Source organism: Cavia porcellus, unplaced genomic scaffold (genome assembly GCF_034190915.1).
Source record: "Cavia porcellus strain 051 isolate PalLab524CR breed Dunkin Hartley unplaced genomic scaffold, mCavPor4.1 scaffold_16, whole genome shotgun sequence".
Classification (NCBI taxonomy): domain Eukaryota; kingdom Metazoa; phylum Chordata; class Mammalia; order Rodentia; family Caviidae; genus Cavia; species Cavia porcellus.
Genome location: NW_026947499.1, coordinates 23849002 through 23874405, shown reverse-complemented (window position 1 = coordinate 23874405; position 25404 = coordinate 23849002). Strand labels below are relative to the sequence as shown.

General features: G+C 46.7%; 1 protein-coding gene across 2 annotated transcripts; it reads right to left on the bottom strand.

Annotated features, from left to right (window-relative positions):
- Positions 1-1647: 1647 nt before the first annotated feature.
- Positions 1648-21141, bottom strand: LOC100723035 (SEC14-like protein 4). Of its 2 annotated transcripts, XM_003478013.4 has the most exons (12): positions 20984-21141; positions 17651-17726; positions 12888-12931; positions 12534-12593; positions 12209-12397; positions 9376-9471; positions 8792-8852; positions 7576-7659; positions 7160-7266; positions 6949-7088; positions 6690-6859; positions 1648-4836 (listed from the first exon to the last, which is right to left on the bottom strand). In XM_003478013.4, the coding sequence occupies exons 1-12, from the start codon at positions 21035-21037 to the stop codon at positions 4697-4699; spliced, it is 1221 nt and encodes a 406-aa protein (XP_003478061.1). In that variant the 5' UTR covers positions 21038-21141; the 3' UTR covers positions 1648-4696. The 2 variants fall into 2 exon arrangements, with proteins under 2 accessions (XP_003478061.1, XP_012997537.1); XM_013142083.3 differs by lacking the exon at positions 7576-7659.
- Positions 21142-25404: the final 4263 nt, after the last annotated feature.

Here is a 25404-nt window from a genome sequence, read left to right as displayed (position 1 = left end):
AGGGTCTTGACTCTGATGGGTCCATATCAGGATGGGGCCCAGGGAAGGCCTCTCAGAGAAGGACTCTACTGGTCTTGAGTATATAGAAAATAGGTTTATGGAGGGAGCCCCAGACTGAACCAAAGCACAAACCAAGGCAAGGAGGTAGGGAGGAGCTTGCTGAATTAGTAAATTCAGGTCATCCGGTGAAGCTGGAGCAGAGTATGCTGGCCAAGTCACAGAGGGCCTTGCAAGACACCAAAGAGTCTAATGTCACCCAGGAGGAAAGGGGGAGCCAGTGGAGATCTCATATAGGGAGGATGTGACTCACTTCAGAAAGAATTTTATGATTTCCCTTTAGGGTCTGGCTGGGAGAGGGTAGGACTGGGCACAAGGAGGCTCGTGGACTCCTAACAACCCAAACCAGAGGTAGTGAAGGCCCTGACAGGACAGTGGCCAGGGGGCTGAAGATGAAGTACAGCCAGAAAAAGAGCCAGGTCTGAACTATCATAGAACCACCTCTTTCTGCCACTTCAAGTCACCTCATACAGCCTGAACCTGTTAAGTTTTGTCTGTCCACTTCACCCTACTTGTGAAGGGGCCTTTCCTGAAGTAGGTCCATTCAGCTAGGAGACCGAGGGGTGGCTGATCAGCACTGCCCCCTGGTGGCTGAAGGGAGAGGCCACCATATCATCTGGGCCTCTCTAAGGTTCCAAACTGACCAAGCAACTTCTGAATTTACCAAGCCTAATGGCTCTCTGTTCACACTGCACAAATGGACTAAAGTTCACATCTTACCTCCTCCTCTTACTGCTGAGTAGCAGGATAAAACACTTCCTGTCCTGAGCCTGGCTTTCCTCATTTGTAAGCTGAGGGTGATGCTTCCTGCCTCGGTTTGGGCCTGGTACCCAGAAGATGAGCAGGTGTGAGCCAGCACTGTCATATGCAATTGAAAGGCATGAATGTCCGGGGAACTTCTCTGGACTCTGCCTTCCCTCCACCCCAGGAACCTCACAGCTCCCTCTGTCCTACTGTGTGCCCCTCCCTGAAAAGCCTTTCCTGTCAGGGACCCACATTCCCACTTCAGCCTCCTCCTGAGATGCAGAGCAGGGGACACTGCTGGCAGCTGACCTGGGTGCCTGCTCCAGTTCTTCCACTGAGCACCAAGGCTTTGGCTAAGGCATTCTCCTTTGCCGAGCCTCAGTTTGCTGGTCTGTAAGGTGGGGCTACAATCCCTGTCCACTCCAGGATTGCATGGAAAGAAAAAGAGACTGCAAATTGTAGAGTTCTGTGCCATGGAGTCCTCCTGAACACCAGTGACTTCTACAGTGTTGTCCTGACTTGGATTCCTTGGAGGTGAACTGGGCTAGGGTAGAGACTTGGAGGACAAGTCTTTTGGAGCCTTTTCCAACTGTCATAAAAAGGCCCATGTATGACTCCCACCTGCTTTCAATCAAAGACGGGGTAGTTCTGAGAGGAAATGGGCTAGAAAGGGCAGGGCCCATCTCTATTCTGTGGGGAGGTGAGGCCTGGGTATTTCTAGCATATCGCATTAAGCAAGAATTTAGATCTGTGGCCTCTTGCCAAAATGTTGTCATTTTCTCCTGACAAACAACATGGCTGATTTGTAACCTGCATTATATCATGGCTTTATTAACAACCATCTAATGTGTGCAAAGTCATTTATGAAGATTAGCAGACAAGGGAGTTGTTACCACTGTCACCCAGGGTCAGGAAAGCCCTTCTGTATTTCAGTCCTACAGCCCCAAACACTCCCTGGCTACCCTCACCCCATTTCTCAGTCTGTGAGACTCCTGCAGCATTTGGACACCTCCACACATCCTTTAGCTCTTCCTTCAGTGGTCACTCTCTTAGGCAAAGCTCATTTGATATCCTTGCCTGGTTTCTTTGCTGGATATTGGCCCCCAAAATGCACATGGTGACAGCAAGTGTATTTTTGTTGATGTTTTTGGGACAGGGTCTCACTATGCAGTCCAAGCAGACCTTGAACTCACTATGTAGCTGACGCTGGCCTTGAACTAGCAGCAATCCTCCTGCCTCAGCCTCCTGAATGCACCATCACAGGCATGTGCCATCACACTTGGCTAGGTAGGTACATTTGATTATTATATTCATTTCTGCCTCCTTCAGTGTGGGCCAGTTTTCTGTTAGCAAAGTTGAGTCATTCCAGTGTCCTTGGTATCCCTGGGGTCTGCAGTGCAGTGAATGAAGAAATGAAATTTGGACAAGCCAGTGCCCCTCTCTGAGAAAATTTTCCTCCTCCTCTCCTTCCATGTCAATTGTAAAAAAAGGGACAGTGTTAATAATTAAGAGTGGGTGGGCCACAGGGCACATGTTTGTAATCCCTGTTCTCTGGGAAGCTCAGGCAAGAATATCATATGTTCAAGTCTAGCCTGGGAAATAATGACTTAGTGAACTCTATCTCAAAATTAAAAATAAAAACAAGGTTGGGGATGCAGGTCAGTGCAAAGGTCCTAGGTTCATCTCCAGTGGCCCCTCCCAAATTAGAATGCAATTGCTGAGAACATACTCCTGTTGAGCTCTCAGTGTGTCCCTGCCTCTTTGGCCAGGTAGGAGATACTATTGTTACCTCTGAAGGTGACCTTGTGCTCACTTCCCAGCATCTTGTTACTTGCTACCCTCCAGACAAATCGTATCTGTATGCCTTGTGTGATGAGAGCCTCAGGTAGCCATACACGAGGGACAGAGCAATCTTTGTGACCTTCCAGGGAACTGGTTGAGGTTATATTGACACAAAATTTGCTGCAAGTGGTTAGAAGGGCAAAGGTCAGAAATCTGGTTTTTAGACCGAGGGTGGAGGGAAGGCTGAACTGAGGTCTCTCAAGTCCCTGTCACGGCGACAGGTGGGCTAAGTGAAAGCAACAAGAGGACCCTCCTGATCCCAGTTGACCACATTCCCTCTATCCTGGCAAAGAGTGTGGGAACATAGCCCTGGGAAGCCCAAGTGCCCTGGAGAGGCAGCAGGGAGACAGCACACAGTGTAATGGGGTGGAAATGTGTCACATCTCAGACACGGGGCAGCCCTGCAACTTGAGGACATCTTGTGATTCTTGACCTTCTTGACTGACAGTTTCCAAGCAGTCTACTTTTTTTTTTTCTCTTGCCAATTTGCTTAACCCCTTGTTGGACCAGAACACCTCATGGATGGCTTTAGGTGTCGAGTGTGTTTTCTGTGGCCCCAAGGGTTGTGCAACTGCCTAGAAGACCTCCATCCTCCCATGCTTCATTATTTCTCCCCCAAAATGTATCCTGGATAATGAAGAAAGCACATATTAACTGGAAAACAAAAATGACATCCCAGAATTTAGGAGCAGAAAGTAGTTGAAGCTTGGTTTCTTCCTTGTGAAGCCCCTGGACAGGTGACGTGTACTGAGGCTTCTGGCCTCTGGGAGGCATCTTTGGCAGCAAAGGTGTTGATACTTTAAGGCAAGGACCCCTTTTATAGGGACATCTGACCACTCACTGCCAGAGTGAAGGACAGGATTCTTGCCCTTTGGCACAATAGGGCAGAATAAACAAGGAGGGCAGAATTAATGAACCCAAGCTGGGAGCTCAGGTACCTGGGCAGAGAACAAGTCTTTTGAGACACTGGTGGCTACTGTCCTGGTCCAGCCACAGGGCAGAGTGGGGAGGCATGGGGCAGCACAGCCTGGGTTCCCAGGCCCAGGTGATGGCTTCACTGCCACCTGGAATCAACCCAGCAGCTCAGACATGGTGATTTCTTCAGCTCATTCCCAGACAAAGTCCTTTGTCCTGGGTATAGTCCACCCCGAAGAACACTCTATGGTCATCCTGAATATGGCTGTAGACACCAGAAGGACCAACCTTTGAAAACCATGTGCGAAGCCATTATCTGCCAGCTCCTGGGTCTTGTTGCTCAAACTTTCCACTCTCTTGGGGAGACAAAGATAGAGGAAAAGCTCAACAGTTCTCCAGGAATCAGGTCAGAATCCAGAATAAGCATCACAAGTGGCAGCTCATATGCTGCAGCCCAGCTCTGAGCCCTTCCTTCTAGCTCTGTGTTGATCTGGCCCCACTCAGGCCAGAAAGAAGCCCAGCTGAGCATCAGCAGGACCCCAGCAGTGTGGAGGGAGGGGGCGCTGGAAACTGTTTTTGCCTGTTAGCTGTGTAAGGCTGGGCATGCTGTGATGGCATTACTGCCACCTCATTTCCGATTTTTCCTTCTGAAGATAGTTGAACAACCTTGGAGACACCTCGAGCTCTGCTGGAACTGGGACCCTCATCTTGCCCCATGACCTGCCAGACGCCTCTGCTCCTCAGGCCCAAAGCTGGGGTCCCTGAAGGGCCTGGGGTTCATGTACCTCAAACTGGGATACCAGGAACAGGACGATCTGTGGATCATTAACCTTGTCAGAAAGACCCAAAGGCAGCTTCTGCAAGCAGAAGCCTTTCTCTGTAAACACAGGGTCCTCCTCAAGGTTGCTGTCATTTCCATTCTCTAGAAATAGGGGAGGAAGTGCTCCTTTGAATCTTCAGGGTGACCTAAGCACTGGCTGTCCTCATTTCTGCTTGGTCACTGTGGTGGGATGGGAACTGGGGGTGTACACAGTGGCTAAGATGGCAATGCAGGGTAAGTGGATCTCTGAGGCCACTTTTCGCGCCACCAGGGGACAGACAAGGGGTTGGAGGAGCAGGTGCAGAGGTGGCCAGGCCTTCACTGTGCTGCGGAGGGCCTCTTTGCACTGAGACCCTGCAGCTTCTCCTCAGAGGCCTTGTCGGGGAGCAGCACTTCCACCGTGTAGCTGATTTTCTTGGCATGTATCAGGCTGTAGGTATTGTCAAAGCGCAGGACATCTGTGAGGACAGAGAAGTGATTAGCAGAACAAGCCCAGAACTGAGCTAGTCAGCCCTTGGGAATGGCAAACCAGGGCTCGAGGTGGGTCTGAGGGTCAGCATGGCCCAGCACAAGTCCACTGCTCACTCCCCACTTCCTGGATGTTACTTGGGCTGGACCCAGGATCATGAGACCCAGCAGCATGCTGGGAAGCCAATTCTATGTAGTGGGCTTTACATCAGCCTGCCATGACTCCCAGGCAGAAGGCAACATCCCCACTGCACAGTTTGGATACGCATCCCCCAGAGGCCTTTGTATGAAAGGCATGGTGTCCAAGAGTGGCACCATGGGAGGAGGAGGAAGTTTAGGAGGTGGTCTTTTGGGAGGTCCTTAGCTCACTGGAGATGTGCCCTTGTAGGACTTAGGGACCCCAATCTTTTCCTTTCTTTTTTCTCTGCTTCCTGGCTTGGGATGTAAGTGGATTTTGCTGCATTGTGTTGTCCCACCATGATGTGCTGCTCTCACCAAAGGCACAGTGTAATGGGGCCATTGGATTTTAGGCTGGAACCTGCAGACCCATGAGCCAAAATAAACCATTTCTGTTTTTAAGTTAGTTTCCTCACGTATTTTGTTATAGTGATAGAAAGCTGACTAATACACTCACTGTATAGATGAGGAAGCCAAGGCTTACACAAATGATGACTTTCAGGTAACCACAGAGCAAGGAAAGAGAGAGACTGGGATTCTCTTATCATGCTGCTCCACTCCAGAGGGCGGCCCCACTTCCTCCAGAGGAAAGCCACTTTTCTACCTCATGGATGGAAGGGGTTTCCTACAGAGCCAAGCTCTTCTGTGGGCTCTGGGACACAGTGAGTCACCTGGACTTCTCTGTCTCCATGCTCCTAGTTCTCTCCTTCCACAAGCTGGCCTATGTAATGTGTCAACTTAGCATGTGCCTTCTGTCAGCATAGCAAATTGACCTTGGGCTTTCCACCTCCTTGCTCTGCTCCCTATGCAGGTGGAAGATCAGCAGGATTCCTGGGTGCTAGAGTCTAGGTTTTGAATGTGATCCAAAGGCCTTTATGTTAAAGGTTTGGGACTCAAGGCAGTGCTGTTGAGAGATGGTGGAGTCTTTAAGAAGCAGGACCATGTGGCATGTCCTTATGGCATTAGAGGTGTGCCTTGAAGAGGATTGTGAGGATCTGGCCCCTTCCTCTTCCTGGCTTATAATGTAAGCATTTTTCTCTGCCACAAACACCAGTTGTGATGTGTTGCCTCACCACAGGTCCCAAATCAATGGGGACTGGAACCTCTAATACTGTGCCAAAAGAAACCTCTTTTCTTTACAAGCTGAATACCTCTGGCATTTTGTTATAACAGTGGGAAACTGACAGATGTTGGACAATGCCGCTTCTGGTAAAACTGGTCAAACTGCTTGTGGCCCAAGAGGTCTGGGGACAAATGATGAACAGGTTGCAGAGGCATCTCTTTAGGATTCCTGCAGTGGGGTGAGCCATGCAACTGGAAACTCTTAACACTAAGCCTGTGCTGTGTATTTCCCTGTCTTTAATCCTTACGAGTTTGGTGTGAGGGGTTCCCAGGAGCTGAGTGTACTGGCTCTGGGCACTGAACCCCTGGCTCTTCCTCTGCAATGTGTCTCAGCCCTTGTGCCCATCCACAAGGGCCACTCTTCAGATCCAAGGCCCTGAAGCCAACTCCCCTGGAGCCCATGGCTTTAAAAGCTCACACCTTCTCCTACATGATCCCTGAGAGCTGGAAATAGAAGGCATCAGAGTGGCTGGTCAGGCAAGAGACAGCCTGCTTTTTTCTGCCCTGAGAGAGAAACAACTCCATCAAACCATGCAGCTCTTACAGACGCCGGCCTTGAGGCAGGTGAGGCTCCCATCCTCTGGCACCATGTGGGCATTGTAGCGCTGGCTGGGCAGCACTTCAGTCATGTCCCCAGCCCTCTGCCGCTCTGCTATCTTGGTCTTCAGGAAAACTCCAAAGCCAATGTCCCCGCCATCTGATGCAAACTGCCACCTGCAGCAAACAGAGCCCCAGTGACCTCCTACTCTGGCTCGCCAAGCCACTTTCCCGCTGTGCCGGGTGTGGGTAGCCACTGCCCCTACCTGAGCACACAGCCCGGGAACAGGATCTCATTCTCCACCTGCTGGGAGGAGCCACGGCCCACAGTCACCTTGTGCTCGTACTGCATCCTCACTTGCTCTCGCAGGTAGTAGCTCCTGGGCACCTCGCCCCCATAGTTGATCTGTGGGTGATGCTGGGTGAGCAGGCACCAGGCCACTGTGGTCTCCTTCCCCATCCTCTGGGCTCCTATACCTTGGTCAGGCACTTGGGGTTGCCATCAGGGTCAGTCATGGTGCCTCCAAACTCCACAGGCAGCTGGTCAGGGCTGATGAACTTTGTGAGCTCCTGCTTCCAGTTGTCTGTATGGGAGCAAAGGGGCCTCCAAGGAGCTCAGGGAGATCAATAGGGAGCCTTGGAGGTGACCTGATAAGTCTCTGGCTTGTTACCCTGGGAATCTACTCTTAAGAGTATCCAAGAACTTTACATGGCTTCCAGGTTCTGATCTAGGACTGGAAGCGTCACTCTTGGGTGCAGAAGCTGCCAGAGTTAGGTCAGGGTTAGTGACTTGGTTAAGAGCATGAGCCAGGCAGAAATGGGGCCTTTAGCATTGACCTCTGCCTGCTAGGTTGACAGGGAGATGGGCTTTGCTAGGAGGCCAAATCACTCACCTCCCAGAATCACTATCTTCTTGCGTGTCTCCTCACCCATGAAAGACTTGACCAAGTTGAAGGCTACTGGAAAAAGCTTAGGGGCTGAAACACATGAAATTCCCCCAGGCATGTGGACAAGGAGAACTTGGATATACAGAGCCAAGGGCATGGGCGAGATAGGTGTCTGTCTTCTGCCTGTCTGTCTTCTGCCATTCCCTGTGTGTGACCTTCAGCTAGTGATTCACCATCTCTGAATCTTAGTGTCATTAACTCAAAAACATCAAATGAAAGCCAGCATGGTGGTGCATGCCTGTAACGCAGCAATCAGGAGGCTGAGGCTGGAGGATTGCTGTGAGTTCAAAGCCAGCTTAGGCTATGCAGGGAGTTCAAATGCAGCATGAATTACATAGTGAGACCCTGCCTCAAAAAACCAAAAGATAAAATAAAATAAAATGGAGATGAAATAATGTATGTGTAACTATTAGCACTGTGCTTGGCTCTCAATAAATGGCTGTAACCCTTCATGTTTTAAGGTGGTGGGCACGAGCTGGATATAGTGTTGGCAATGTTGTTTTCCCAGTGGTACTTCTTCCTTTTCACACTCAAGATTTTTCCAGGCATCTCTGGGACCTTCTTGGGTGCAGGCAGATGGTGGTCTTCTTTAGACCTGTCCCACTGCGAAGCACTATGTTCACTGGGCACTTTCTGTGGATCCAGATCTGTGCCACATCTTCAGAGACCATCTCATTTAACCTCCTCGCTCCTCTATGGGGACTGTGTATTGCCATTTCACAGAATGGGAAAACTGAGACCCAGTGAGGTAAAATAAACTCACTGAAGTTATAGAGTTAGCTACATCTGAAGCCAGATCATGTAACTCCAGGGCATACAGGACAACCCCTGACTACATAGCCATCCAAGATGGACACTATTCCTGCTCGAAGGTTGCTCATTCTACATGCAGTCCATGGACTGCCTGTCACTCTTCCAAGCTGAAATAAGTGAACATTTAGAAATTTAGGAATTTTTCCATATTACTGCAATACGCCAATGTGGGATTCTGCATACTACATATTGCAAAGTATCAGTCTGCGAAGGACTGCAACTGAAGACATAAACAAAATCCAAGCTAACAGAAGTCCAGGATAGTGTGAGAAACCATGGGTTCAAAGGCTTACCCACTGTCCCTGCATCCCGAGCCTCCCCCAGGGGGTCATGCAGGTCGTGGGCTCACCTCGAACAATAATTAAGTTCTTCACCGTCTCAGGATAATTTGCTTCCAGGATGGCAAAAAACTGTGAAATCAGGAGGAGACTGGCTGTGGTTATTCTCCAGAATTCACCCACCCCTGGATTTCTGAGGCATTTGTTTTTCGGTGCCTGGGGGGCAGGGGTAGGGACTAGGGATTGAATCAGAATCCTTGCACTGAGCTACCAGACCTTTAAATTTAATTTTTCTAAATTTTGAGACAGGAATCCCCTAAGTCACCAAGTTGCCCGGGCTGGGCTTAAATTTGTGATCAATGCTGGGATACAGCCAGGTGCCACTATGCCAGGCTTCTGTGCTTCTGATGCTGCTGAAATAAGAGCCTCAGTCCCAGCCTACCCTACCTTCCCACCAGCAGAGCATGTGTGCCCTCTTCTGGTCCCTCTTTCTCCTTGGGAGATGAGTGGACCTCAGGCTGGCATCTGTGGTGCCATCTCTTTTCCATAGGCCACAAAAGTTGGTGTGGGCTTCAGTTCTCTACTGGTTGGGAGGAGGTGGGGGTTGGAGTGGGTGGGGTTCCTGCTCCAACCCTGAGCCAGGTGCCTGCCTTACCTGCTGGTAGACCTCCACAGCTGGCTTCCACAGGTGTCTCAGGCTCAGCCCCTCCATGTCAAACACTATCAGCATTGTCTCGATCTTTCTGCCCAGCTGTGTGGAATACAGCAGGTGGAGTGCTCATACCAAGGTTCCTGGAGATCTTGGCCGGAGAGACTCAGGCACTGCGTCCACTCCCCTGTTATCCACCCGCTGTAGCAGCTCACATTTCCCAAACAGAGGGAGCCCATCTAGGGTCTGAGAGGGGATGCTGCCTCTGAGCCCGGAATGGTCCATTGATTCCTGATGCGTTATCATAGCTTGTGCAACATTTTTTCTTGGGAGAAGTTAACTACATAGTTAAAGACATTATTCACTGGACTCTTCTTTTGGTGATGATGGTGGAGGTACTAGGGATTGAACTCAAGGTCTTCACACTCACTGTGCTGCATCCACAGCCCTTTTCTTTTCCTTCTTTTGTTTTTTTACTTTCGAAATGGGGTTTCACCAAGTTGTCCAGGCTAGGCTTGCACTCGCAACCCTCCTGCTTCTGACTCTGAGTGCTGGCACGTGTCACTATGCCTAGATCGATGGGCATCTTGATGTATGATAGTATCTAGTTGTCCTTTGGTGCCTATGGAGGATTGGTTCCAAGACCCCTTATAGATAACAAAGTCTAAAGATGTTCAAATCCCTCATATATAAGGACAGAACATTTGTACATAACCTGTGAACAATCTCACACATACCTTGCCATTTCTAGATTAGCTATGAGAGCAATACAATGCAAATGCTGTGTAAATAGTTGTTGTATTGTTTACAGACAAATGACAAGAAAAAATCTGTATGTTCAGCACAGATTCATTTTTTCTGAATATTTTCTATCCATAATTGGTTGAGTCTGTGGAACCCACATATACAAACAGCTGACTGCATTATATTGTTCTGTAGTCCTATAACTGTGTCCAAGCCAGAGCCACACTTTTGGCAGGCTGTGTGGTAATGAGCAGGATTTTAACATTTTTGAGCATTAGTTTCTTCCTCTGTAAAATGGGAATAATTGTAGGTTCTCATGGAATTTCTATGACAATTCAATAACATGATGCACAAATAACCAAGTGCTAGGAACATGGCTAGTTCCTGGTAAATATTAACAGATTATATTGACAGACTTGACATTAGATTCAATCTGAGGGATGCAGAGGGTCAGGGTGCAGCTCAGGGGAAAGGGGTGGAAATCTGTAAAGGGGATCTTCCATAATTATTGCCTTCTAGTGAGACCATTCATGAGGTAAAAGACATTGTATCAACTCTGTGAAATCAGATATGTTACTGGGCATGGTGGCATATGCTGTAATCCCAGCACTTGGAAGGCCGAGGCAGAAGGATCACTAAGAGTCTGAGGCCAGCCTGGGCTACAAAGTGAGTTCATGGTCAGCCTGAATTGACCTGCATAATGAAACACTATCTCAAAAAAAAGTCAACCATCCCGATGGAGAGACGTATATCTGTTCAAAGCAGGCCCTAAATGCAACACTTTGCAACGTACTCACACCTGTCACAAGTCTCTACTAAGAGTTGATTTTGTGTTCAACAAAATCATGCCACAGCTGGGCATGATGGTGCACATCTGTAATCCCAGCACTCGCAAGGCTGAGGCAGGAAGATTGCCATGAGTTTGAGGGTAGCCTGGGCTACTTAAATTAATTCAAGGCCAATCCACACTACAGAGTGAGCCCCTACTTCAAAAAACAAACAAACAAACAAATCATGCCACATAGCAACATCTCAACTCCATGAGAAGGTCATCTTTGTAGACTTGTAAAACCAGCAAGGTGAGACTTGACATTAGATTCAATCTAATGCAGAAGGTCAGGGTGCAGGTCAGGGGAAAGAGGTGGCAATCTAAAAAAGGGCCCTTCTCATATGTCTTGTGCTCCTTAGGGCTATTTTTTTTTCTTGTGGTACTAGGGCTAGAACTCATCGGGTCTTACACAAGCTAGGCAAGCAAGCACTCTACCTCTCAGCCATACCAACTCTGGGAAAAAAATACATAAATAAAAAAAATTTTGGAACTCCCTAGAAGTTTCTAGGACAGTGGTAGCGAACCTATGGCATGTGTGCCTCAGCGAGCTATTTGTTATCATTGAAAGCTCTAACAGGTTTGCTATCACTGTGTGCACCTAATTCCAGGGTAATGGCGTGCTCATCAATGTGTGTAACTATGCATTTTACAATGGTGGGTTATCATTTTTAAGACAAGAATATATTTACTGAGAGAAAGAAAGCTTCTGTCTGAAAGAGAGAGAAACAGGGGTTCCTGAGTGGATTGCCAGAGACCCCGCCTTTTCTAGGGAGTTTTACAGAGAAAAACCACAAGGACTGCTGCTCACAGTCTATGGTGGGCAAAAAAGGGGAAATTACAAGGTGGGCCTGAGGTGGGACAGAACTATGGTTAAGCAATAAGATTAAAGTGTGATTGCTCAGGTAAAATTGATTGAATCGGGATCAAATGGGGAAGTGAGTCACGTAGCAAGCAGTGGTGGGTTATCTTTTCCAAGCCAAAGCTGAGTGTCCACCATTCCCAGGCTCCCTGGGCACCAGAGCTAGCGCCTTTCCTATACCCGGGTCAGTTGCTTACGTAGATAGGAAAGGACACTGGTGACTCTGGACCCAATGGCAACAGAGAGCAGCATTCAGACATTAAGATGTGCAGGAAGCAGTAATGGCAGAAGAAGGCCACTGTCCACCAGGGCCCTGAGCGCTGTGAGCTGGGGAAAGGTGCAGGGACAGGGCGGACAGACCAGGTCTGCCATGTACCTCAGCCCTCCCCGCCAAGCAGCTCGCTCACCTTCTGAGTCTGCTGCTCACACTCATGCATAAGCAGCTCCAAGGCCTTGACTCGCTTTCGGATGAGGTCCTGCTTGGAGGCTGACAGGAGGAGGCCCTTGGGGTCCAGGGTTCCAATGATGTCAAACCAAGCGGGGCAGCCTTCGTAGTCATAGCCACACAGGCCGCCCGAGTCGTACAGCCGGATCACCTGGGCACATGGGTAGGTTCTGACTCAGACCAGCCCACCCAGGCAGGGTCTCCCTGTTTCATCAAGTGTCTGGGGACAAAAGGAGAGAGGGGCAAAAGAAGGGACATAGATGGTCTGGGGTGCTCCGTGGGCTCACCTCTGAAGGCTGCCATGCAAGGATGTTGTCTAGGTCCAGTTGCTTCCGGAACTCCACGTGCTATAGAGACACAGCAGGACCTGAACACCGCCTGCCCCAAAGGCCTCTACAGGCATCTGGGAATGCAGGTCAGGCCCCAGTGCCCATAGCCACCAAGACGTTGCCAGAACATCCCCAGGCTCCAACCACAGGAAACTGAGGATGGAGACAGGAGAAGAGCTCCAGCAAGGCTCGGGTCTGACACAGAAGGGACCCCAGGGAAGAAGGAAGAAGTAACAGAGAACGGGCTCCTTTGGCACTGTCACCCAGGGAATAGTGTGCAGGAGGAGGAGCCCTGGCCGTGTGGGGCCTCACCTTCCGGAGCATGTCCTCTGATTTCTGCAGGTCAAAATTCCGAGCTGCAAGAAAGAAAGAGAGGATGGCCAAGGGAGAGGAGGCCAAGGTCAAAGGTGGAAAGAGCCAGTCCCTGAAATCTAGGGAGGAATTAGTGAGGGCCCCCAGTCTTTTGCTGACACCCCAAGAATACATTGGGGGTAGTCTGGAATGTTTTTAACAGTAAAGATCTTTACTCCTCTAGAAGACTTTGGAGGGCCCTGGATTTCTGTTCCCAGACCTTTAGAGCTGTTCATTCTAGAGGCTGATCGAGTCTGTGATATTCAATAGCAGAGACTTCCTCAGTGTCGGGGGAGCTGAGAGCACGGCTCTTGGAATCAGATGAACGTGGGCTTGAATTCTAGTTTTGCTTTTTTATTTTCTGTGCAACCTTAAATGAATCACTTACTTTCTCTGAGCCTTAGTTTTTAAAAATATATTAAATGGGAATTATATCTTTATATAATCAGTGTTCAAAGGAGATGATATATACAAAATACTTGGGATAGTACATGAATCACAGTAAGTTCTCAATAAATGGTAGCTAATGTGATTACTTATTTTCAAAGATACAGATACACTTGAATTGAAAACGCAATACTTTATTTTATTTATTTTTGGAGATGTGGTCTTGCCCAGTTTGGGCTCAAACTTCAAGTAATCCTCCTGCCTCAGCCTCCTGAGTAGCTGGGACTTCAAGCATTTAACACTACATATGGCTTTACTCTAGTTTACAAGTGCTATCTGACTGTTGCTGGCTCACTGTCAAATTTGTTCATTGATGGGCCTACAATGAATGCAAGACCAGAGATTTTCAAGTAGAAAGGACCTGAGATGCTTAGCCAGCCTCCTGCTACTCTGATCATGAGCCACTCCAGAAATAACCACGAGGCCACCAGCTCAACCTTGATTACCTCCTATACCAGGGGCTTCACCATGTAAGCGGGCAGCCCATTCCGATCTTCGGTAGCTAGAGCCCGAATCTACCTCCCAATGATTCCAGTTCTAAATATATGTCACTGCTTGTCAATGGGGCACCTCCGCAAATATTTGAGGATAAGCCATCAAGTTTACTGGCTGATCTTTCACTTGTGTCCAACAGGGATGCTCTGTCTCTGAGCTGTTTGATGTGGCAGCTGGTAGCTGTCTGTGGCTCTGAGCAGTTGAAAGATGGCTTACGTGACAGAGGTCCTGAAGCTTTAATTTAATTTAGTTTAATTTAAATACTTGCATGTGCCTAGCGGCTACAAATTGAACAGTGACTTTTAAGACTTTTTTTTCCTGCGTTTTAGGTTAAGCCTTTGGAAATTCCTAGGCTCTATTCATTGCTCCTTTGAATAATATCCATGTTTTCAATCTATTTTACAGTTAGATTCTGCTGTAAAGAAAAATCCTATGGATTTTGTATTTGGCAGCATTAATGAGCTTTTTTTTTCGTTTTCTTTCTTTAGTGTTTCTATTGATCTTTTGTTTTTTGAGGAAAGATTTCCTTTTTTGTCTTTGTACTGCTAATTTTTTTCTTATAGCACTGGCAAAGGTCTCTAGTTCTATGTTTAAATTGTAATATTGATTGATGTCATCTTTTCTTTGTTACTGATATTAATAAAATGCTTCTAAAATTTCTTTTTAGCAGTAAGATTTGTTAGATTTTTGCTACATAATCACTACTGAACCAAAGAAATTCCTATTTGTACTTTGCTAAGATTTTTTGTTTTATTTTATGAATAGAATTTGAAGCTTTACAAATGCTTTTTCTGCATTAATGGATAGCCACATAATTTATTGACTTTATTAATGATTTAAGTAATACTGACGGATTTTTCTATTTTTTCTTTTGTGACAGATTTTCTAATGTTGAGCTATTCTTGCACACCCAATATAAACCCTCTTTGATAACATACATAATTTGAATACTTGTCTGAGTTCTATCATGAAAAGCTTTATTTAGATTTCTTTACAACCATAGCAATAAGTAAAACAGGTCTAGACTTTTCTTCTTTTTCTCTCCATCTATCTCTTCCACTGTCCTGCTCTATCTTTGGAATAATGAAAGTTACCCAAGTCTTTTAAGGCAACTTTCACTCTATCCTAAAGCAATTTGAATACTTTGTGTAAGATAGCAGTTGACTGGTCTTAACAATTTGGGGAAATGTATCTGTAAAGTCATTGGAGTCTAAGTGTTGGGAGAGGGGAGGTTTTTACTGCTGTTTAACGTTCTTTACTATTTATTGCTCTGTTGAAACTTTCTCTTTCTTCTCAAGATCTTGTAGTCTTTTTTTTTTTTTTTTCAGTATGAGGAATTGAACTCAGGGCTTTGCCCACGCTTAGGCAAGTGCTCTACCACTGAGTTACATCCCTAGCCCATCAAAGTTTTGTAGTGTTGCACATATTTTTCTAGGCATGTATCAGTTTAATTTTGGGTTTCAAATTTACTAGTACATAAATATTCATAGTAGTCTTCTATTGGATGTTCTTAAAAACCTCCTCAGTATCTATAGTTTTTAAGTTTAGAAACAGTGTGGTCTTTCGTGCTGTGGATGGGCAGGTGTTTGGGCCCTGACGATGGCATATGAGAATAGAGTTTTTGGTAGCACCAATCATGTGCCATGCTGGGGGGCTGGGAAGGCACAGTCATTCCTTATGGAGCTGGCATCTGAGGGGAGAGAGGAACCCAGATGCGGGACAGATAGGCGCACAGAGGGAAGGCTCCTCCTCACCAGGCCTGAGGAGCAGCTTTCTCCAAGCCTGGCGCCTCCATTGCCTCCTGTTCCTGTGCCTTGAGTTGATGAGGCGAGGAGTGGTAGAGCTGCTTTTCCTTCATGCTGTGAATGAGGAGGATGGGGCTGGCTGAGCAGCATGTCACCCACGGCATAAAGGGAAAGGTCCCCTCTCCACCTTTTCTGTGACCATGCACATAAGGGATCTGTGATCGCACTTCTCTACGAAAGATGCACTTCTCTAAACCCAGAAAGATCTATGCTGTGGTTTGTGTGAGTCCCCCAAGGTTCCGGGGGTTGAAATTTAATCTCCATTGTGAGGTATTAAAAGGGTGGGGACTTAATCTAATTATAGTATGTAAAGGCAGGGTTTTTGGGAGGTGATCAGGATTAGATGGGGTCATGAGAATAAAGTTCCCTTTACCAGGAGAGAGGCCAGGAGAGAGGTACATACGTGCCTGTGCCCTGCCTCTTTCTATGTGATGCCCTGTGCCCTCTGGTGAGTACTGTGTTATGGTGGTGAGAAGTGAACCAGGACACACGTACTGTTTTGAGGGACTTCACAGCCTAGGCAGTGAACACTATGCTTCCTTATTTTAAAAAAAAAAAAAGGAAACTGCCACTGCCAAATGAATCCTAAGGAGACGAGATGATTAAACATACTACTGTGCTGTCCTGAATAGGATCTGGGTATGAAAAAACTTGAAATCTACATAATATATAGGCTTTAATTACTATTAATACTATACAGCTACTATTAGTGCTACTACCAATACTACATCTATTCCTGGCTTGTTAATCGTGACAAATGTACTATGCAAGTGTAAGATTTTAAAGGGGGAAATCTGGGTAGAATGTAACGAGAACTTTCTATACTTATCTTTGCACTTTTTCTGAAAATCTAAAATTAGTTTTAAAAAGTTATAAAAATAACCATACAGACAAACAAAAAAATAACCAAACACGGTCATATGCACCTGTCATTCCAGTGCTCTGGGAGGCTGAGGCAGGAAGATTGCAAGTTCAGACCTGCCTGGGCAATTTAGTGAGACCCTGTCTCAAAATTAAAAATAATAATGATAATTATAAAGGATTGGGGCTATAGCTCAGTCCAAAGGCCCTGGGTTCAATTTCCACTATGGAAGGAAAAAAGTTTGTTGCAAAAAATAACAAAGAAACCAGATAGAACAACCAGAATGGAAGCATGAGCCCCCAGGTGAGTGCTTTCTTCACATGGCATTGTGCGTATCTCTGACTTCCTGTTTGATGCACAGAGCCCCAAATGTAAGATTGATATTATGCCCATTACACAGAAGAGGAGAGTGAGGCTGAGAGACAAAGGGTAAATTACCCTGGCTATACTGTTAATGCACACTAGACCTGGAATTCAATCACAAGTCTGCTGTATGGCAGACTACAAGCCTTTTAAACCATACCCTATCCACTTCCAGAATGACTTCTTCTTTCCTTTCTTTTTTGCTTTTTTAACTTTTTTCTATTTTTTGAGACAGGGTTTCGCTATGTAGCTCAGACTGACCTTGAGCTCATGGCAATCTCTGCCTCAGCCTCCTGAGTGCCAGAATTAGAGGTGTGTGCTACCATGCCCAGCATTGAAGCCACTTCTTTAAGTGTTTGCTGGTCACCTCTCAGTGTCCCAGTAGGTTTCCTAGGGTGATGAGACAGCCTGTCCACAGGGAACTGGAGGTAGAAGCAAAGGCAAGTCCCACAGCCAGGGCTCAGCCTATCGGACCAAGGCAAGGCCGGTGAGCTCCTGAGAGATAACTTCCCAGGCTTTAACCCTAACCTCTCCTCTCCTCTGCCTTCCTAGTGACTGACTCGTGGTCATTTTACAGGTGAAGGAACTAAGGCTCAGTGGAAATCCTGACTCAGAGTCCAGCCCAGGGACAGGTGGATGCAGAGCCTTTTCTTTCTCTGCAGTACTGTCCCCCATCCCCATAGCCTCCTACCCCCTCTCCCAGGCCACCTATTCTCTTCCCGCTCTGCCTCCTCCAACCCCTGTCCTCTTACCTCGGAGCCAGCGCAGGAAGAAGTAGTCATCGGCCTTGGGCAGGGTGGGCAGCAGGTCCTGGAGATTCTCCTGGAACTAATGGGAGGGGGATATGATGGTGAGAGGGGCTTTTGTGACCTTTGGGCCATCAATCCTATCCCTAGCCCTTCCCACTTTCATCTGCCAATCAGGCCGACCTGCAGGCTGAAGACCACACAGCGCTTGCACTGAGCCATTTTGTCCTCTGGGAGTGAGGCACCTTCCAGCCCACTGGAGAAAGAAGAACTGGGCCCTTGTCAACCTTTGAGAGTGCTCTGACTCCCAGGACTGTCATCCCACAAGTCTGAGGCAAGGCCTTGGTCTCTACTTTTACAAGGATCCCTGAGTGATTCTAATACAAGCCAGCTAAATGTTTTAGGAATGTTGCCCTTGATAACACGATATCTTGGGGTCTGGATTTGGAAGCAAGTTACTTAACCTCTCTGAGCCTCATTTTCCTCATCTGTAAAATTTTATCATCTGCATAAAGATAAATTTGGGCCAATCAAAGAAATATATGTACATAAAGCACTTAGCATTGGACCTGGCTCCAAGCAGATGCCAGATACCTATGGGCCGTCACTTGGCTAACGTGGCCTACATGGAATCCTGTGGACTAGAGCCTTGAGGACAAAATGAGAGGCAAAGTAAGCAGAGAGGGACTGAAAGAGAAGCTTTGGGGGTCTGGAAGAAAGACAGCATTCTGCGAACTGGGGATGCTTTTAGCTACTGACTGAAACTAAAGTTCAAGTCTGGGAAAAAGAGGAGACCTCATTTCTATGGGACTGAGGGACCTGAAGGCAAGGGCTGTGTTTGTGGGTGATCATGTGAACTGGACTTTGCAAAGGAAAACAGATATAAGCAAAGCCATAGGGAGTGGTCTTGGTCATCCACTAAACCTCGTTTAGCTTATGTTTAAAATAAGGATGCAGTCACATCTGCTTACATAATTAAAAGGAAATGATCAGCTTAAACATCTCCAGTGTTAACCAGCATTTGCTACATGAATCTGGGACGGGATGGGGACCAGGAATGGAGGTTCTGGTAGCCTCCAGGCACCTACAGTTTTTTAAGGTGTTGTGAGGGACAGGATTCCCTGGGAAGCAAAATATTGCACCCTCAGCCCTTCTAGGTTAGTGGGTTCCTTCATTTGAACTTCAGGATGTGCCTTGAGGTACGAGGGGCAAGGGTGAAAGTCCTGCTTTTCAGATGAGGAAACTGAGGCTGGCGAAGTAGAGAATCTTCCTGGGTTAGCAAAGTAGCAAAGACAGGAGGAATCCATGTCTTCTGCCCTTGAGGGCCTCACAGCCCTTGAAATGCTCATCAAGTCAAAGAGAAAACCCATCAAGCAGGTGCAGGGAAGGAACTAAAATATCTTAGAGAAAACTCATTTTAGGATGATGCCAAATGGAGAGAGAAGCATCTGGCAGTGTGGCCAGAGTCGGTCAATACTAAGCTCAGGAAGAATCTGGAAGAAAATGCTACTGGGCATAGTTGTCTGTACCTCTGGGACCATGATAACCTCCCAGTACACTGCCTCCTCCTGACATTTTAAAAATAATACACATTTATTACTTTTTTTTTTTCAAGAAGAGCCCTGAACTCACTATGCAGCCTGGGTGAGCTTAAACCTGAGATCCCCCTGCTTGAGTCTCACAGGTGTTGGGATGACAGGGAGCATCACCGTACCTGGTGCATTACTTTTAAATAATGGAAAAGAGGCTGCGCACAGTGGCACATGCCTGTAACCCCTGCACTGAAAAGAGGCTGATGCAGGAGGAAAGCACGTTTGAGACCCTCCAAGACAACTTAAATGACTATCTCAAAAAGCACAAAGAGCTAGGGATGTGGCTCAGCAGCAGTGTCACTGGATTTAGTCACCAGTACCATGGAAAGGAAAGGAAAAGTAGGAACTAACACATGTTCATAACCCTAGCATGAGGGAGGAGGATTGCTGCAAGTCGAGGCTAGCCTGGGTAACACGGTGAGTTCAAGTCTGGCCTGAACTACACAGCTAGACCCTGTCTCAAACAAACAGTAAAATATTTTCACATGGTTTAAAGCTCTGTCCCATGGGCATCTCCACCCTAATGCACCCTCAAGGACCAAGTGTGCTGTCTCCTATGCACCTCATATGTGGGGCTTCCTAGAGGGGTGGAACAGGGTTCACCGGAGGATGTCTTCTCCTTCACCTGAGCCCTCTGAACTGGGGGCCCTCTGAACCCGCCCCATCACCTGGGCACTTCTCTTTTTCACTGAGGACCCTCCTTCACCTGCAGACCCTTTTCTAGTCCCCAAATTCCCTGAATACAGTCCCAAGGAGGCAGGGAAATAGGGAGTGGCAGGCAGACTAGGGAAGTAAGGTGAGATGTGTTAGTTACAAAATCCCCAGGAGCAATTCCCAAAGCCCTGCCTTCGGACTTCTAGCAAGGACCTGAGTATTTTGGGATAGGATGACCTAGACCTGATATCAGCCTGAAGAGTGGGAGCTACAAAAAAGACAGTCCACACTGAGGTTTGTTGTTATTTGGACACAGTCTCACTCTGTGATTCAGGCTGGCCTTGAACTCAGTGTGTACCCCAGGCTGGCCCGGAATTCATGGCAATCCTGCCTCTGCCTCCTGAGCACTGGGATTACAGGCAGGCACCGCTACACTCTGTAAACAGTGAACTGTGACTACTGAGTGCTCTCACTGTGACCCGTCTTCTCCTGTAGTGTGCACTTTTTTTCCTACTTGCTGGGCCCAAACTTGCTCTGCAAAGCATATTTCTTTTCCAACCTTTAATAAACGTAAAACTCCTCTACCTTTTAAACTTGTCTTGACAAATTTTCTGTTCAGGACAGAAAAAAAAAAAAAAAAAAAAAAAACACATACAATCTTTAGAAGGAGACTGTAGCACCCCCAAACCCAGCAACACCAGGACCCCTTCCTTCACCAGGGTATAATTCCCTACAAGTATTCAACTACCTTTCAGTAAGAGAAAGTATACAAATGTGGAACTCTAGGTGCTCTTCGTATCTGTTAGCCCCAGTCACGAGTCACCTCGGACCTCGGCAGCTGCACCGGCAGGAACAAGGACCAGGGCTCGGGTTGGGGGCTGGATTCACGTCCCCGCCCCTCCTCTCCCCACCCCACTCCCAGCACCACCGCCGCCACCCGTGGCCTCCAGAGGGCTCCTGTCCCGCTGGAGGCACTGAGTAGCGGCGGGCCCCACCTCCCCGTCCTTCCGTGGGGATTCAGGCTGGGTTGCGCGGGGGACAGTGTCTGGCTGCTCGACCCCTCCCCATCCCTCTCTGTCGCCGAGCCCCTCACCCTGGCCAGCGCCTCCTGCTGCTGGCGGCTCAGGTCCCCGACTCGGCCGCTCATGGTGCCCGCGGACGCAGAGGGGTGCGGGGAGCAGCTATGCAGGGCTCTTCTGCCAGCTGGCCTCTGTCGCTGCCACCCCCGCCGCCGGGTTTTGCCTGGCGAGGTTAGGTGTCAGTCCCGCCCTGACCCTAGAGCCACTTGTCCTGCTCCGCCCTGCCGAGCTGTGGCTTCTCTCGGTCCTTCCCCCTGCTCTCTTCATGCCTTGCCTTGGGCAGGAAGGTCCCGGGGCACAGACTCCAGACTGGGACAGGGGCTGCACCTCCAGGCCTTCTCACCCCAGAGGACTCCCGGGAGGGGGACGTGTGTGTGTGTGTGTGTGTGTGTGTGTGTGTGTGTGTGTGTGACTACCAGGGACCCATGCAAGTGTTTCCTAAATGCTAAATGGAGGATATTTATGAGCCCCGTACTCCTGTTCTGGAACACAGGCTGGGCTTGGTCAGTGCTCTCTGCCTGGTAGCTCAGCTCCATGTGTCAAATAGCTCTGGCCCTGGAGATGTTGGGCAGGAATGGAAAACATGGTGTTCCTTGGGTCAGCAGAATACCTGGCATTTCACAGTACTGGCTTCCAGCAAGATAGTTGTGTAATTATTGTTATTATTATTATTATTATTATTGAGGTGTCACCAGGGGTGGGGATTCTGGGGTGGCCCAAATGATGAACTCCTGGGTGGACGGCAGGCAAAGGAATGTGGAGGAGGTGGCTGCCCAGGACAGCTGCAGGCTGGGCTGATGTCACTAGGGAAGGGGCCAGGAAAACAAGCCAAGGAGACGGGTTCCCTCCGTGCTCCCAAGGGGTCAAACTAAGCCCTGATTCTGAGATGACCGAACTGCCTCAGCTAGGGGTAGCTGTTGAGCCCAGGAAAGGTGCTGCCTCACTAGTGAGTGTGGAGATGAGCTGTGACTGTAAAATATAAACCAAATTACAATGACTTAACTCCAAAGAAAAGAAAATATTTCACTCATTAATTTTTCTATTGAGATTACATGTTGATGTGCTATTTTAAATATATTAAGATAAAAATACATTATTAATGTTTTTTCACACAGCCTAATAGTTTTGACTTTTGGGAAAATGGATACATCTTATATTTTAGGGAAGTTTTAGGCTCATAGCTTTCTTTTCTGAGAAAGCAGAAAGTACAGAGTTCCCATATATCCAGTGCTCCCTCCCCTTACCAGCGTGGCACATTGTTTAGCATCAATGTGTGGGCTCTGTTGACACTCTTGCCACCTAAAGGCCATACTTTTTGTTAGGTTCCCTCTTGCATTCTGTGGTGGTTTTTGTGTGTGTGTGTGTGTGTGTGTGTGTGTGTGTGTGTGTGTGGTTGTTGTTTTTGGTACTTGGGATTGAACTCACAACCTCACGCTCATCAGGCAAATGCATATGCTGCTGAGCTAATTCCCCAGCCCCTATTCTGTATTTTTTGAGATAGAATGTCACTATGTATTGTAATCTGAATATTGACTACTGTAATCCAAGTATTATAATCCCTTTTCTAATCTTCCTCGTAATTCGGAAAGTGTATTTGTAATCCCATTGGAATGTTATTGGAATCCCAGCAAGTTAATTCCAATCTACCACCTCCAATGCAAGCCAAAGTGAGAGTAAAGACACCAAGACATATTCAAAGTTATGGGCAGCCAAGGCCAGTGAGGATATACATACAAAGACCTTGATCCAAGGCCTCTCCCATAATTCATTATCTTGTACAGAAGGGGTGGCTGGGGATGAGTGACAGTGATGGTGGTGGGAACTATGTGCCAGGTGAGGAGAAAAGCATTTTTGTAATGTGCAAGGAGATACACAGAAAGACCACTCTGCATACCTTGATTGGGAGAGCAAATAAATGAATTTAGGACGCTGTGCTTCAGTTTCTGATATGTAAATTTTGTGCCCTGGATAGTCATAGCCTCTTATTTTGAGACTCGTATCTAGCTGACGTTTCTGGAGCTAAGTAGCTCTATCATCCAGCTACATTCAACCGCTATTCAAGGAACACAATGCAAGGAAACAGGAAAGGAAACAAAATTGTTGGTTGGCCTAAAAGATTCCGTATTAGTACCTCAGCTGGCCTTACTTGCACCACTTAGAGCCAATTGAAAGGAGAAGGGAATCGCATAGCCCGCTCTGTACACATCAGTATGTGGAAGTAAGACTCCATTTAACTAAGGTTGCAGCAATTATTCTATATTCAAGGGGAGTCACTCAAATTGTTTCCTACAACTATGTAGCTCAGACTCAAATGCACAATGATCTTCCTACTTCAACCCCCCACTTCACCTCCAAGTGCTGGGATTACAGGCAGTGTGCCACCATGCCCGGTCCATTCTGTGGCTTTTGACAACTGCATAATGACATATATCCACGGCTGCAGCAGCACGTGGAATATTCTCACTGTCCCACAAATCCTCTATGCCCTCCCTGCCTTTTCATTTTACTTTTAGAAAATGCAAGCTGAGCAAAAAGAAATCACCAAAATATTTTACGAGAAAATCAAAGTGCCATCACAGCTCTGGAAGGGCATGGTCTGCGCTTAAAAGAAGTAACAGAAACCACATAGGGTTTGATTTGGTTGCATAAAAATACAAAAATATGGGCTGAGGATTTAGCTCAGTGGCATAAGTGCCTGCCTGGCAAGCACACAATCATGAGTTCAGTCCCCAGTACAAAAAAAAAAAAACACTAATAAAACATTAAATAAATAAAAAATACAAAAACCTGTCAAGCAAAAAATGAGACATAATGTATATTTTTTGATATGAATTTGAGGAAATAAAATGTGGGTAAAAAACTCATGTCACCTTGTAAGAAAAATAGTAAGCCATGGGGCTGGGGATTTAGCTCAGCGGCAGAAGCACCTGCCTTGCAAGCAGGCAGTCGTGAGTTCGATCCCTGGTACCGATAAAAATGAAAAAGACCAAAAAAAAAAAAAAAAAAAAAAAAAAAAAACCTTAAAAAAAAAAAAGAAAAATAGTAAGCCACAAAGAAATAAACAGAGAAAAGATTTCAAGCACCAATTCTCAGAAAATAAATGCACAGGTACATTTATTAAATTGACAAATGCAGTACTAAAAAAGTAAAGTTGATAAATGCTTGATGTCCAATATTGTCAAATAAATGTTAGCAAACAATGAGATGCTTTATTTCTCTGAAAAATCAGAAACCAACAATAAACCACCAAACAAAGCATATATGCAGTCTTTAGCAAATGACACTAACTGGGTGGGGTGCCATATACCCAAAATCCCAGCACTCAGGTGCTGAAGGAGGCTGAGGCAGGAGGATCAAAAATTGGAGGCTAGCCTGGGTAATACAGCAAGACCCTGACTCAAAAATTAATCCGTTAAGATGGGGAAAGAGAACAAGAAGCAAGCCCTCCCTGGGAGTCAGCACTGTGCATGGGCTTCTGTGGGGAGCCAGATGCCAGCCCCTTTTGGCATGTGGGCTGGGAAACAAGAAGAGTGCCCCCCGCCCCGCCATCCCCTGCACTGTAAGCAACTGGCTGATCCAGAGAAACACAGGCTGTGATGATGGCTATTGCAATTTAATGCTTGTAGTATTTAGTATTTCACTGATTTTTGTGGGTCTAAAGCCAGTGTTTTGATCTTCTATACAGAGGATGGCAATACTCAGTTTAGCATCTATGGGGGAGCTCCTTCTGAGGGTGATGGTCATTGTTGATTCCCTGACATCTTGTTTTGAAGTCCTTTATCATTTTCATTGTCTTGTTGGTTTGTGTTTTGTTCTGCTTTGTGTGATTCTATTGTATCTGATGGCATGGGCAGCTATTTCAAAGATAAGATATATTATGGCAGCCATTTTGGATTTATTATTATCTTGTTTTGAAGTCCTTCATTGCATTCATGGTTTTGTTTTTGTTGGTTCTAGTCTGTTCTGTTTTGTTTTGTTTTGTTTTGTTTTTGTTTTTTGATTTTTACTATGTCTGAAGGTATCTGCTCCTTTTTTTTTTTTTTTGGCGCCAGGGATCGATCTCACAACCTTGCACTTCCCAGGCAGGCACTTACACCACTGAGCTAGATCCCTGGCCATTTGCAGCTATTTTGAAGACAGCAGGAGACATTATAGTAACCATTGTTGATTTCCTATTGTTTTGAAGTCCTGTGTCATTTACACTAGTTTGTTTTGATTGGCTTTGTTTTGATTTATTTTGCTAGGTTTCATTCTCTTTAAAATACAAATAAAAATATATAATCAATTAAAATGATAATAAAATTAGAAGTTGGTAAAGTAGAAATATATGTTGCTGGCAGGCACAGAAACTGTTTTGCTAGAAAACTGCTTGTTAATATGTGTCAGGATTTGTTAATATTTTACCACTTTGCTTCATGATACTCCTGACATGGTA